Raw genomic sequence first — 15,125 nt, forward strand, 5'->3', positions numbered from 1 at the left:
CCGTCTACAAGGACTCAACTTCCACGCTTTCCCTCCTGTATGTATTATTTATTCGATTAAGCGAATCGCTTGTGACTTCCAGCTAGGCTATGGTGGGGAAGTGTATAAAAGCCAGGTTAAACCAATGCGATCGCGTTTTCTAAATCCAGGCAGCGCCCAGAGAGCTCCCTTCTGCCTGGAAGAGGACCAGAGGCTCTGCCAGGCCTTCCTTAGCTCCTTCTGAACTAACTTTCCCCTAATGACCAGAACCAGAATGTACAGCAGCAACGCGAGCTGACTAGGGGCCCGGGCGGGGCGGGGGGGGGGCCCGTCCTCAATCTGCCACACTGACCACGCGTGAGCAGCGCCGGGGGAACAAAAGCACTCAGCTTCACGGGAGTCACGTACAGGCAGCTTGGGTTTGGAACTCCCACGCAGAGCACTTCAATGTGAGTCCTTAAGAAAAATCAAGGGTGGCGTGCAGAAGGTTCGCACTGCAGAGTAACACAGCGCTACCCGCTCTGCGGCCTGAGCAATGACCGCGCGTGGACGGCCGGGTGTGCCGCTGGCCTGGTTGCGCCCGACACTGCGGCCGGGGTCCTGGCGCCCCGACATCAGGCTGCGCACCAGCCAAGCCTCAGCGCCCACCTCCCCACGCGGCTTCTCCTGGCCACAGCCTCCCACCCCCAGAGGCCTCCGCGGCCCCCGCACAAACCCACGGGGCGGCCCGGGGCCCAGCCACCCAGCCCTGTGCCCTGCCCTCGGCCCCAGCCCCCCAGCCCTGTGCCCTGCCCTCGGCCCCAGCCACCCAGCCCTGTGCCCTGCCCTTGGCACGCCTCTCCTCCAGCCCTGCGTTCTCCTCAGCAGATTTCCCACAGAGGCTATCGGGAAGGAATGTTCTTCTTTCTCAAGAGCCCAACCCCAGATTCCCCTTCCTCTCCCCAGATGTTCAGGCCAAATGCTTCTCGGTGAGAAGTTCAAGTCTCTGATCAACACTGTCAATGCCCACGCTGAAAGCTAACAACTCCCCACTGAGCTTCTGAACTCCCCCCTCCCCCCCCCTACTAACCTCCCCCCTCCCCCCTCCCCTTCTGTCTCTGTGTCTCTGGTCTCTCTTTCTCCCTGTCCATCTTCACTTCTCACTCCGCTCAAAGCTCCTCTTTGTTCCCCTGGTCTAGAAGCTGGTAGAAGGTTCTTCCCACCTTCAGGAAGCATGGAAGACGCTGGGCGGAGGAAGCCCATTTGATCCGGCCTCGGCCCTCTGTTAGGTCTTAAAAGCTCACGCTGCGTTAGGAGAGCGCCCTATTTGCAGTACCCAAATCTATCCACATTCTGCATGTTGTTCAGATAGGAAAACTGAAGCGGAAAGGGTTAATAACCCGCATGGTCACAGAGCTAACATCTCTCCGCGTTAAACTCTGAGCCCAAGTTGTTTGACCTGAAATGTAGACCGGCTCCCCTCTCCCCACCGCCCCAGCTCACTATTCTGAGTTTAGCAAATCAAATCACTGTCCAGGAATGTCTCCTAGGGAATGTTCTTGAATCTCCAATGTCACCTGTCAAATCTAGACCCACAGTTCTGCGCCGCGCCCAGACCCAGGCCCAATCAACACAGCCGCGTGTGTGCCCACAGCCCCACCCAGTGAGTGGGAGGTGACCTGCCCACGGCTTCCCTCACGCGCCCAGGCACCCCCGGCTGGTGGCCGCGCTCTCCCCTCCTCCTCTCCCTCCTCCCCCTTCCCCTCCCCTCCCCCCTCCTCCTCCTCCTCTCAGCTCCTCTCCACTGGAGGCTCCGGCCCCTCAGTGTGAGTGTGAACGTCACAACTGGACGCCCACGGGTGTAAGGCTCTCTGGGAAGGAAACCCGCCCCATGGCTCCAACAGAAAGGAGTTTACTGGGGGGGAAGCGAACCGCCAGCCCACACAAGATAGAGGCGTGGGAGACAGAGGGGAAGGAAGAAGGGAAAAGAGAGAGAAAAGGAACGAGAGCGGGACCGTGTTGAGCCGGATTCTGTAGGGAAAGGCGGGAGGTGTGGCCGGGTGGATTGGATGTGACCTCAGGGAAGGGGGAGGCAGCTGCCTCCAGGTGAGCCGGTCACCTAGGTAACTCAGGTACTGGGCGCAGGCTTGAACAGGTGGGGGGCGTCTGCATGGAGCCCCCCACCCCTGGGGGTGGACCTTACACCAGGCTCCTCCCACACCATCCCTTCCCAACTCAAAATTCTTGACAGGCGAGGAGAGGTCCAGGCTCCACGCTGCACGTGAGTCAGGGCCCCGTGGCGTGGCGTGGCGTGGTGTGGCGTGGCCAGGTACAGGCCCCCTGCGGGTCTTCGTGCAAGCCGCTTCCCTGTCTAATACTGAGCTCTGCACTTGGAAACCACGCGCGTGGCTGCCGTCCCCTCCGCCCGCCCCTCCCTCACCCGCACCCCCCTCCAGGCAGGCCTGGCTCGCACACTCCGCTCTCTGGGGTCTCCTGGGCCCAGCCAGGGGCCCCCGCCCTGTCATCCATCCTCTCCCGGCATCCTGTCCACTGGACAGATGCCACTCAGCGCCATCGCAGTAGACTGTGATCACATCGCAACGGTATTCTGTTAACCCTTCCCGCTCTGTACGCCTCCTGAAGGTGAGAAGGAATGTCACTCTGGTCCCCGTGTGCTGTGGATTCTCTGCACTCTGGACGCGCTCCTGGTAGAGAGTCAAAGTCCGAGTTGATACGAGCCCCACCCTGTCCATCATGTTAATCACAAGGCTGGACCATCAGCACACCCCTACACTGGGCCTGAAAATCGCCCCTTATCCTCAGGCTGAGTGGAGAGACACGAGCAGGTTTCTGGCCTCTACGGCTTCGGTGCCTCCACTGGTGAAACCCTGTGATCCAAAGCACACACATCTGGAATAGAGTAAGGACTTCCTGCCCCCACCCAAGGGGGCTACAGAAACCACCACTGCCTCAACAGCTTCCCATGCATCAGACTCCAAGGGCCGCCATGAAACTACCGGCTCCCCAGGCCCCAACCTAGGGGGTCACCTTTGATTAAATCCAGGGTAGGGCCTGGCAATCAAACTGTTAAGACCCCACGGTTGATTCTGATGGCAAGCATTCTGGCAACTTCTGATCGCCAGAATAAAATAAAATGCACGCTCCATGTGGGGAACTAAAGGGCAAACCCCATTTACGCAGACTTAGGGAGATTTCTGAGGACCACCTCTCCACGTGCTTTTGGAGCTCGAGGCTCCGATTTCATGGTGGAAAACCGTGCTCAGCCTGAATGTGAGCTTGGTCTGGAGACTCAGGTATGACTCCAGATCGCTCCTCTCCTCACTCCCCTCCACCACCCCAAACCATGACCCAGCATCTCTGAGTTCATTCCCTATACAGGAATTACTCCACATTCAGCTTTATTGTTTGGTAGGGGAAGTGTTAGTATATTCTGAAGTAACTATAGAGAGGTAACATTTGTCTGTTTAGGCGTATTATTCGACGTGCTCTTTTCTAGCCTCTCCTTCTACATTCTGCATCAGCTCTCGATCTCTCCTTCACTGCTTGTACAATTGCTCTTGCTTTTTGCCAGTGAGCCTCACTAATTCCCGGGAGTCCTGCTTCTTAACTCTCCTTTTTCAGACCCAAAGTCCAGGCATGCTACCCTTTGGTGCAAATGTTTTATGTCCAAAGTCAAACTACAATTTTTACTCACACTTAGAAAAGAGCTCTCTTGCTGATAAATAATGTGTTCGGGAAGGTCACTCTAAAAGGGCAAAAACATCCAGCCCGTAATTCATCAACAGATATGGGAGGATAAACCTACTGAGGGGTGACTTCAATCAAATGCCTTCAGGGTCTCTCTGAAATTAAACTATCTTCCAAAGTTGTTCTCAGGGCTGAGAGCAAGATTGACTAGGTAGAATATCAGCCTAGCACCCTACGCCCCTCAATTCAGATCCTATCCCCTCTCCCCCTAAAAAATAATCATTGTCAAAGCTGGTGGAATTTACCTCACACTCAAAAGGTGGAATAAACTCCACAAAGCAAAATAGGAAAACACCAATTTTTTAAAAAAAATCAGACTATGAGGGCTGACCTTTGAGAAATGGCATATTGCTGGGTGCTGGTGGTTCACGCCTGCCATCTTAACTTCTTAGGAGGCTGAGATCTGAGGATCAGCTTGAAGCCAGCCCAGGCAGAAAAGTCCATTTGCGTCTTATCTCCAATGAACACATCTTGAACTCAGGTCTTATCAAGTCACTGAATCCCAAAAGGTGAGCCACGTTCCCACGTTAGTCTACAATCCGTTCACTCATGGGGGCAAAGGTTTGATGAGTTAGGCCCACAGGAAGAGCCCAGCTGCTCAAAGCGCAACAGGGGGTCAGGAAATACTGAACAACCCAATTCTAGTTGAAGATGAATGTGAACGAATACTAGGCAACTCGAGTGTTCCTGACATAGTTAGATGTCTGTGTGCTGTGCACATGTGTATAGTAACTATGCCGTAACATTTCGCTTGTGGTTATGCTGCCAAGCACCACGCTGGATGTACGTATCCAAAGTGAAGGTGTTTTTACTTTTCTTGCACAGCACTGGGGTTTGAACTTGGACATCACGTGGCAAGGCCGGGGCCCCACCCCATAAGCCAGACACCACGTCCCTTTTGTGGCGTTGTTTTGTCTAAGATAAGGTCTCAGCCTGGCCTCAAACTTGAGCTCCTCCTGCCTCACCCTCCGGAGTAGCTACGATGACAGGCAGACACCACCACCGTCAGCTCAGCTGGTATATTCTTAAACAAGACTCTGAAGTTTGAAAGGATTTGCTTCTATAGGGTTCCATAGGCTTTTCAGGGAGGCTGTTCGGGCGATGAATATTTAGTAGGCCTGGTTACAACTAAAGGTCAAAAGCACTGGGCCGGGAAAGAAGCAGGGTAAGCATACTTTCTGACTTTCTGATTCAAGGAGCATAAAACATGCCAAAGGAGACAAACAGCCTGCAGTGGAAAAAGACAGAACTGCACACACACACACACACACACACACACACACACACACACACGGTCCTGGGGACTCATGTACAATCAGCAAGTTGAAAGACAACTTTTCTCAGGCTTGTGACAAGTTTCCGTCTTACTGTTTTTTTTTTTATCAAAGCCTAAAATAAAAAAAAAAAAGAACTAAGACTTTGACACTCAAATTAAATCAAACAATGTTCCTTGAAATACAAATGATACAGCGACAATGAACACATCTTTCTTGAACGTGGTCCAGAATGTGCAGCCGCCCCAGCTACTGCTGCAGTGGGGTGGTTTCTGGGTGGGTGTGCAAAGAAGAGTGGTCTTAAAACACGGAAGACAATAATTCAACAGTCTGACCCAGAGCTATTAAAGGGTAAAATTTATTTCCTCCTCAGAGCTCAAAAGCAAATGTTATTTGTGTAAACAACTAGGGCACTTGGGAACATTCTGGAGAACGGGGCGGGGGGTTACGTAACCGCGTGGGTTCCTGAGGCGCTCTCCGGATTTGGCGAGCAGTGACCCGCGCGCTCCCTGGCCTTGAACAAAAGGTCGCAGGGGTGGAGATCTGGGAGGGCTCGGTGATGGCGAGGACAGTCCGGTCTGTGCTGCGGGCTCCATTCACCCAAGAAATGCCCCGGGGGAGCGTGGTGGCCACCGGCAGGTGCGGCGCGGCGCGGAGGGAGACGAGGGCTTCTTAAGCACTGTTTCTCGGCAATCTTTGATCGTCTGGGTTTATGACTCGTGTGTGTGTGTGTGTGTGTGTGTGTGTGTGTTTAATTGGATACACAGTACTACTTCTCAGTGTTTCTACACTGTACACAAACCCCGCCAACCCAAACAAGACCTTTCCCCCACCCGTCCCTCCCCGTCCCTCCTCGTCCCTCCCCCTCCCCCTCGGGAAAGGATTTGTCATTGAGAACACAGGATGGAACGCGCCTCCACAGAACCAGAACCGCCGCACTGCCACGCAAGCCACGCACCAGCGACCACCACCCACAGGTGCTCGGGCTGCCGCGTGGTACAACGTGACCCCCCCGCCTCGGGGAGGTCCCTCAGCCACCCTTCACCCCAGCCCCCCCCCCACCTCGGGGAGGTCCCTCAGCCACCCTTCACCCCAGCCCCCCCCCACCTCGGGGAGGTCCCTCAGCCACCCTTCACCCCAGCCCCCCCCCCCACCTCGGGGAGGTCCCTCAGCCACCCTTCACCCCAGCCCCCCCCCCACCTCGGGGAGGTCCCTCAGCCACCCTTCACCCCAGCCCCCCCCCCACCTCGGGGAGGTCCCTCAGCCACCCTTCACCCCAGCCCCCCCCCACCTTGGGGAGGTCCCTCAGCCACCCTTCACCCCAGCCCCCCCCCACCTCGGGGAGGTCCCTCAGCCACCCTTCACCCCAGCCCCCCCCCCCACCTCGGGGAGGTCCCTCAGCCACCCTTCACCCCAGCCCCCCCCCCACCTCGGGGAGGTCCCTCAGCCACCCTTCACCCCAGCCCCCCCCACCTCGGGGAGGTCCCTCAGCCACCCTTCACCCCAGCCCCCCCCCCACCTCGGGCACAGGTAATCACGCTGCAAATATCTGCGGTGGGCAAAGCAACACTGGCTCAGAGAGACACAGCAGAGCCCCTGTGACCTGAGCTGCCGCCCTGCCTCCGTCCACGGGAAGAAGCACATGCGTGGAGAGCCCCGGGGCCAGGGTCGAGCTGACGCAGCCACCGGATCGTGTGTCCACGCGATGCACAGATACTGCGTTAGAATGCAGCTGGCTGCCGGTGCCACCTGACCATCAGCCGCGGGGACCCCGCCGGGAGCCCCATCTGCCCCAGAACGGAGGGAGCAGGGGGCGGGATTACCCCGGCCAGGCCACAGCACGGTGATGCCGCAAAATGCGCTGTGACCCGAGCCGCCAGCCTGCCGGCCTCGCGGCTCCACGGCGACGGCAGAGCCGGGGCCCGGGATGACAAGGGCCGGCCACGCGCCTGGCCGCAGTGCCACCGCAAGAACGTGGTGCCCAGGTGTGCCCAGAGAAACACGCCTCCACCTCAGAGAGTGACCAGCAAACGGACTCTCCTTCTGGGTCAGGGATTTTTAAGATCTGGTGTGCAAAACTCCTGCTGCCCCACCGCGCACACGGCCCACGGAGCACACGGCCCACGGAGCACACGGCCCACGGAGCACACCGTCCACGGAGCACACGGCCCACGGAGCACACGGCCCACCGCGCACACGGCCCACGGAGCACACGGCCCACGGAGCACACGGCCCACGGAGCACACGGCCCACCGCGCACACGGCCCACGGAGCACACGGCCCACGGAGCACACGGCCCACCGCGCACACGGCCCACGGAGCACACGGCCCACGGAGCACACGGCCCACGGAGCACACGGCCCACCGCGCACACGGCCCACGGAGCACACGGCCCACGGAGCACACGGCCCACCGCGCACACGGCCCGCGGAGCACACGGCCCACGGAGCACACGGCCCACAGAGCACACGGCCCACGGAGCACACGGCCCACGGCCCACGGAGCACACGGCCCGCGGAGCACACGGCCCACGGAGCACACGGCCCGCGGAGCACACGGCCCACCGCGCACACGGCCCACGGAGCACACGGCCCACGGAGCTCACGGCCCACGGAGCACACGGCCCACCGCGCACACGGCCCACCGCGCACACGGCCCACGGAGCACACGGCCCACGGAGCACACGGCCCACGGAGCACACGGCCCGCGGAGCACACGGCCCACGGAGCACACGGCCCACCAAGCACACGGCCCGCCTCGCACACGGCCCACGGAGCACGCTGAGCACCAACCACACGGCCCACGGAGCACACGACACACCGAGCACACGGCCCACTGAGCACACGGCCTACTGAGCACACGGCCCACCGAGCACGCTGCTCGCAGGCAAAGTCAAGTGGACGTGCCCCGGGCTCCAGGCCGGCACGTAAGGACGGACCCCCTCTGCCTGCCGGGGCGTTTCCCTCGCATTAGTTTAGCTTGAACAATAGTGTATGAATTGATTTTCAACCCAAGCTTCTTCCTAGAAAACGGCTTTACAATGGTGTCACGTGACTGACACTCAATACCAGGCGGAGCCATCTGCGGAAGGGGCCCTGCCTACAGCAAGGCGCCGCTCTAACACCGCCAAAGAGAACAAGGTGGGGGAGAGAGGCTGCAGGAATCCGACCTCTAAGCAGTGAAAGCGCAGATACAGAAACTGCAGCGAGGATGTGGCTCCGTCTCCTCGCTTTGCGGGAAAAGGAGCCCCGTGATTCCCCTGGGGTGCGACGGCTGAGTCGGCTCAGAGCCGTCCCCTCCTCCCCAGCCCTGGGACCCCGGGCGGCACGGCCGACGGATGGCCACCTGTCTCCTCTATCAGCAAATGCCAGCGTGACCAAGAAACAGCCCGCAGTCAGAAGCGGAAAATGAGGTAACTCCAAGAAGCTCCGCCAAGCACGTTTCATCGTAGATGCCTGGCTCGCATGCCTGAATGAATGATAAACACTGCCGGCATCTTCTCAGAGGGCGGACCTGAGTTACAGAACCGGTAAGTCCTTTCCTTAAGGAGAAGGGGAAAGTCACCGCTTCCATTTAATAACGACCTGTAAGAGGCTTCCTACGGAAACCCCGAATCAACCCCGCAGTCTGACGAAGGCCAGACAACACTGTAAGTGCTCATGCTCTAGGTGTGCGTAGGTATCACATACTCACCAATGCTGATCTCATCGTCCGTTTCCGCGTCGCCAATGCACTCAAACTGGAAGTCCTGCAGCGACTGGGAGAACTTCTGCACCGCCATCGAGAGATCTGCGATGGGAACAGAGGAGCCATGAGGAGCGGGGCTGTGGGGCGCCCGGGCGGTCCACGTGCCACGGGCCACGCGGCGTCACGCTGGTCCCAGTGCACACTAACCCGCCTCTGCTCTTCACCGCCTTCTCATGAGGGGTATCACTGCCAGAAAGGGTTTCATTATGGTATCTTCACACTGCTGTGAGGCACTGTGATATCTTCACACTCACCTACGATGCACTGTGATATATCTTCACACTCACCTACGATGCACTGTGAGATTTCACACACCTATGATGCACTGTGATTTCACACACACACACCTATAATGTACTGTGATATCTTCGTGCTCCTATGATGTACTGTTATATCTCCACACTCCCATGATGTACTGATTTCACACACACCTATGATGTACTGTGATATCGCCACACTCCTGTGATGTACTATGATATCACACACACCTATGATGTACTGTGATTTATACTGATCTCTTCACACTCCCATGATGCACTGTGATATTTCACACTCCCATGATGCACTGTGATATTTCACACACCTATGATGCACTGTGATATCTCCACACTTCTGTGATGTACTGTGATTTCACACACACCTATGATGTACTGTGATATCTTCATACTCCCATGATGCACTGTGATATTTCACACTCCCATGATGCACTGTGATATTTCACACACCTATCATGCACTGTGATATCACCATACTCCTATGATGTACTGTGATTTCACACACACCTATGATGTACTGTGATATCTTCATACTCCCATGATGCACTGTGATATTTCACACTCCCATGATGCACTGTGATATTTCACACACCTATCATGCACTGTGATATCTCCACACTTCTGTGATGTAATGTGATTTCACACACACCTATGATGTACTGTGATATCTTCATACTCCCATGATGCACTGTGATATTTCACACTCCCATGATGCACTGTGATATTTCACACACCTATGATGCACTGTGATATCTCCACACTTCTGTGATGTACTGTGATTTCACACACACCTATGATGTACTGTGATATCTTCATACTCCCATGATGCACTGTGATATTTCACACTCCCATGATGCACTGTGATATTTCACACTCCCATGATGCACTGTGATATTTCACACACCTATGATGCACTGTGATATCTCCACACTTCTGTGATGTACTGTGATTTCACACACACCTATGATGTACTGTGATCTCTTCACACTCCCATGATGTACTGTGATCTCTTCACACTCCCATGATGCACTGTGATATTTCACACACCTATCATGCACTGTGATATCTCCACACTCCTGTGATGTACTGTGATATCACACACACCTATGATGTACTGTGATTTATACTGATCTCTTCACACTCCCATGATGCACTGTGATATTTCACACTCCCATGATGCACTGTGATATTTCACACACCTATGATGCACTGTGATATCTCCACACTTCTGTGATGTACTATGATATCACACACACCTATGATGTACTGTGATATCTTCACATACCTATGATGTACCTTGATCAAATTCGCCTTACCTTGCTGAGTGTTGTCTTACTCACCCTCATTTTTAACTAGTTTTAAAGGATTTCATTGTTCTTATCCCATGGATGCATATAGAACACTTTGATCCTACTTACAAATGATATGATCCTACTTTTAAAAAATCTTAAAGACACCACCAAAATAGCCTTTTAGACTGACAAACACTTCCAGAAATATAGTAGAACAGGAGCCCAACAAAGATCAGTGTCTTTTCATGCACCAATAACAACAGGATGAGAATGAAATGAGGAAAAGCACCGGGTCACCATAGCCTTAAAAAAGTATGTAGGGATCAACTCAACTATGCAGGCCGAAGACCTCCATAATGAAAGCTTAAAATTTTCAAGGAAGAAACTGAAGAAGATACTAGAAGATAGAAAGACCTTCCATTTGAAGAACACTGTGAAAACAGCTATATGACCGACGGATGACAGATAGCAAGCCGGGTGGAGTGGCTCCCATCCGTAATGCTCGCTGCTCAGGAAGCTGAGATCCTGAGATGGAAAATCTGGGCACCGTGGCGTGCACGTCTCAGCTACCGTGGTCCACGCAAGCATGGGCAGAAACAAGACCATTTCAAAAGTTACTGGGGCACAATGGACTGGAAGTACGGCTCAAGTGGTGGAAACCCCAAACCAAAGTTCAACATTCTCCCCAAAATCAAAAAGAGTCGATGCCTCCTCCTCAAAGCAGCCAGCAGCTCTCAAAGCGCCAGTGTGGCAAGCTTTAAACAAAATATAAAGAGTCTACTAACAATTACTTCCAACTCTGAATCTGCCAGGCTCACGTGACCTGCCCCCTTCAGGAAAGTTTTGCTGGGTGCAGTGGAACATACCTTTACTTCAGTAACCCCAGCCACTAGGACGATAAGGCGGGAGGATTTCAAACTTGAAGCTAACCTAGGCTACGTAGTGAGACACTCTGTATCCAAAAAATAAGGAAGGAGGGAGGAGGAGAAAAATGCCAGAGATAAGTTATCGGGAAGCCCACTGTCCAAAGTCTTTATTTTTATTGAGAAACTATCGCTCAGACATCATAAAGGAAGCATTTACTTCAAAAAGAAAAGGAAGGAGAAAGAAGAGCGGCCGCGGAGGCAGCTGGGAAGGAGGGGGGGGTCTGGGGTGATGGGAAGGCAGGGGTGAAGGCTTCACCACCACCTACTGGTTTAGATGCAGTGGGCTGAGAGCTCATCTTAGAAATGAGTGGGACTTACAGTGGACTGGACCTAAACCCACCATCCCAAGCACTGACCTGAGTCCAGAGGAAGAAGGAGAAGCATCTCCTCCCCCCAGCCAGTCCCGCCCGGGCCTCTGCGGTGTTCTCTCGGCCCCTGCTCCCTGCTCCCGGCGTATTCACTCAGAGGCCCCGCGCTCGGCAGGCTGCAGAGCCTGACACGTGCGTGTGAAGCTGGAGGAGTCCAGCAACACAGTGAATGTGACACCAAGCCGCCGTTCCCTGGGGTGGGGTGACTGGAGAGGCAGTCAGCGGGGAGCCAAGGACGCAAGGGGTGCCCGCCTATTTCTAACCATCGTTCCCTGCCAGGCCGCGAAGCCCTTGTAGCGGGCTGGGCAGGTGTGCAGGCCTGAGCACCGGAAAGATGGAGACCGCCCAACCCAGCCTTGCTTGGGACGGCCGCACACAACGCGGCACCTGAGGCCCGGGCTGCGCTGTGGGAGACGGCCTCCCGCCCGCCGGCACTACAGGTCCACGCATCTGGTTCAGCACTCGAGTCCTGGGTGATGAAGGCTGGCGGATCTGCACGGGAGCTGTCTGCATGCAAGTCCTCGCTCTTTGCACCACGGGTAGAAGACATGATGCCAGTGCAGGGGCCCCCGGAACACTGAGCTCCTGCCCACGCCAGGCTCCTCATGCACAGAGGGGAGACCCCAGCCCTCGAGGACCGCCGGGAGCACCTCATGAGAACCGCTTAGCTACGTGTCTGCCATAGAGAGGATAGCTGAAATCGCGAGGCTCAACAAATGCCAACTATTAAAACACTGTTATGATGTCAAATGCAGCACATAAAACATTCTCATTGGAAGCATAACCTATCTAATCTGTGTATCAAATTACTATCTTCAGATCTTCAATGAACACAAAGAGTGGTGCTGGCTTCTCATGAAGACCAAATAGCTCATAATCCCACAAATGCTATGTGTTCGGCATGCAATTCCAGAAGATTCTAGCCTAAAAAATAACAAAGGAGGAACCAATACTTGGGCAGATTTTATCCACAATGTCTATGAAGCTACAAATTCCAGAAAAATTAAAAACCACAAAGACTCCACTATTGCTACAACTCAAGTTAAAAATAGAAAGTTCGAAGGAGGAAATGAACCGCCCATCTTCCTGCCCCTGGGGCACACTTGAGACAGACAGAGTGGAGAAACCACGGGAGGGAGGCGGCCACTGGGGACTGGACCTCTGCCGAATCCCCGCCCCCCACCTCCTCCTCACACTCAACTTCCGCAGGGCTCATCTTCCGCCCCCTTCTTGGATACCAAGGCCCACTCCCATTATTAAGTCCCACCTGAGGGTGGATGGATGGAGCAGCAGCTCACAAACACGTGCGTTAAGCTTACACCATGGAATCTCCTGGAGCCACAAAATACCAAGCTACCAGATGGAGGGGGAGAGGGTGGTCTCCCCAAGCCCCCACAGAGGCCATGCCCCCTGTCAGGGCCTCTCATGGCCCCGTCCTTCCTTCTGCAGTGTCCACTGCGCCCGCACAGCCGGCCCAGAGTCCCGGCCACCACAGACCTTCCCACGGTGTGTCCTGGCGCTGGAAAATCTCCACTTCTCCAGCCTCGGTTTCAATCCACTTTCCTTCTCCTGATTGCTTAACACCGACTCCCGAGATAGTCAGCCGATACGTGTGGAAGGAGTTTCATGCGACTTTGTCATTCTGTCTCATTTCAACCTACTGCCAACTCTGAAATTTACTTCATTTTTTTTCCATCCCACCCTTCTTGGCATCATAGGCCAGATGTGTTTGTTGTTGAGTCATGATTTGACCCGCTCGGTGTCCTTTCAAACCACCACACCCACATGGGTTCCTAGGTCACGGAGGTATCACCGCTCCTCTCAGGTTTTTAACTTGTCTTTTCCCTCACGTGATTCTTGGTACTCTCCACATGTTAGCCCAAGGAACTAACTTGACTTTCTTGACAGCGGGTCCTTCTTGCTGGGGGGGGGGGCCCCCTCAGGTCCCCCCTGGCTACGACGCAGTGACAGGCACTCTGCGGGTGCCCAGCCACAAGCACAGCCCGACCGGCTCAGTCTGGAGAGGAGGAACTCCTTCCGCCCTCGGAAAGAACCTCCAAGAGCTGCCTCGACAGATGAGCTCAGCCCGAAGCCACGCCACGCTGCCCCAGCAGGGCAGTGCAAAATGCTCCACCCCTGGGCTAACACAGAGAATCCAGAAAGTTCCTATGACCTTGGCTTCAGAACTGGGCGAGGAAGCCCACGGCTGCTTGACACACTGCAACTCGTAGGACTTAACTCTTACTGGTGACTTCCATTTTGGCTATGTCCCAGCACCTCTGCGTTGCAACCGACATCCGTCAAGAAGGAGTTCCGAGCATGACCTCCCCGCCGCCTTCCCTTCAGCACCTCAACTGAGTCGCCCTAGGTCACCCTGCACCTGCTGTGGGGCATCGTGCTGCCCTCCCCGAGGGCCCCTGACGATGGCGGCCGCCCCCAGCCTTTCCTGCCAGTCCTTCATGCTGGCAGTATCGGGCATGCGGGAAGCGGGGGGACGGAGGAAAGGTAAACTAGAGCCTTTCCAGGACTGAGGAAGAGCGATGCGAGCTAAGAGGCCAGGCGACCACAAGGGCCACGCTCCTCTCTGCAAAGGGCTCCGCGAGTGACAGGAAAACAGCAGGGGGGGAGGGGGGAAGGCCAGAAGGTCTTCATGCCAGGCCTTCAGACTGGGAGGGGTGGCATGGGGGGGGAGAGGTGGGGGTGCTGGCCCAGCACTGCACCCCAAGCATGGCACCGGGGCTGGCACGGAGCCCGCCGCAGAGAGCAGTCCCTTCACAGGACAGTAAGTTCCCCACTCACCAATCGCTGGAGGAAATGGGGCCGTGGCGGCTTTCTGATTTTCTCACGTCAGACTCTGATCACACATAGGCCTCGTTAACAAAGAGGAGGCTAGGAGTGATGAACTTGGCATTGATGGGCGAGTAGATCACTTCAGTGCTGCTGTGCGAATGAGTTACTGAGGTTCTCCAGGGTCCACTTCCCCATCCAAGGGGGGGGGGGGGGACAGGAGCTGTGCGCCTCACCGGCCGGTGGGCAGCAAGCCAGTGTGCAAAGGGCCAGGGTGAGGTGTGCAGCGCGGCGTAAGGGCACAGGGAGCTAGCCTCGGGGAGCCAGCAGCCTCGGGGAGCCAGCAGCCTCGGGGAGCCAGCAGCCTCGGGGAGCCAGCAGCCTCGGGGAGCCAGCCTGGGGAGCCAAACTCGGGGAGCCAGCCCGGGGAGCCAGCCCGGGGAGCCAGCCTCGGGGAGCCAGCAGCCTCGGGGAGCCAGCCTGGGGAGCCAAACTCGGGGAGCCAGCCCGGGGAGCCAGCCTCGGGGAGCCAGCAGCCTCGGGGAGCCAGCCTGGGGAGCCAAACTCAGGGAGCCAGCCCGGGGAGCCAGCCCGGGGAGCCAGCAGCCTCGGGGAGCCAGCAGCCTCGGGGAGCCAGCAGCCTCGGGGAGCCAGCCTGGGGAGCCAAACTCGGGGAGCCAGCCTGGGGAGCCAAACTCGGGGAGCCAGCCTGGGGAGCCAGCCTCGGGGA

General features: G+C 56.2%; 1 protein-coding gene across 2 annotated transcripts in view; it reads right to left on the reverse strand.

Moving 5' to 3' along the window:
- Arhgap42 (Rho GTPase activating protein 42) overlaps positions 1-15,125 on the reverse strand; it is a 101,951-nt gene that overhangs the window by 66,276 nt on the left and 20,550 nt on the right. For both annotated transcript variants that reach the window (XM_048344053.1, XM_048344054.1), the window contains exon 2: positions 8,694-8,789. In XM_048344053.1, coding sequence (XP_048200010.1) covers positions 8,694-8,789 — 96 coding nt within the window. The remainder of the gene's footprint in view (positions 1-8,693; positions 8,790-15,125) is intronic.

The sequence above is a fragment of the Perognathus longimembris genome, chromosome 3 (assembly GCF_023159225.1).
Source record: "Perognathus longimembris pacificus isolate PPM17 chromosome 3, ASM2315922v1, whole genome shotgun sequence".
In the NCBI taxonomy this organism is placed as follows: Eukaryota; Metazoa; Chordata; class Mammalia; order Rodentia; family Heteromyidae; genus Perognathus; species Perognathus longimembris.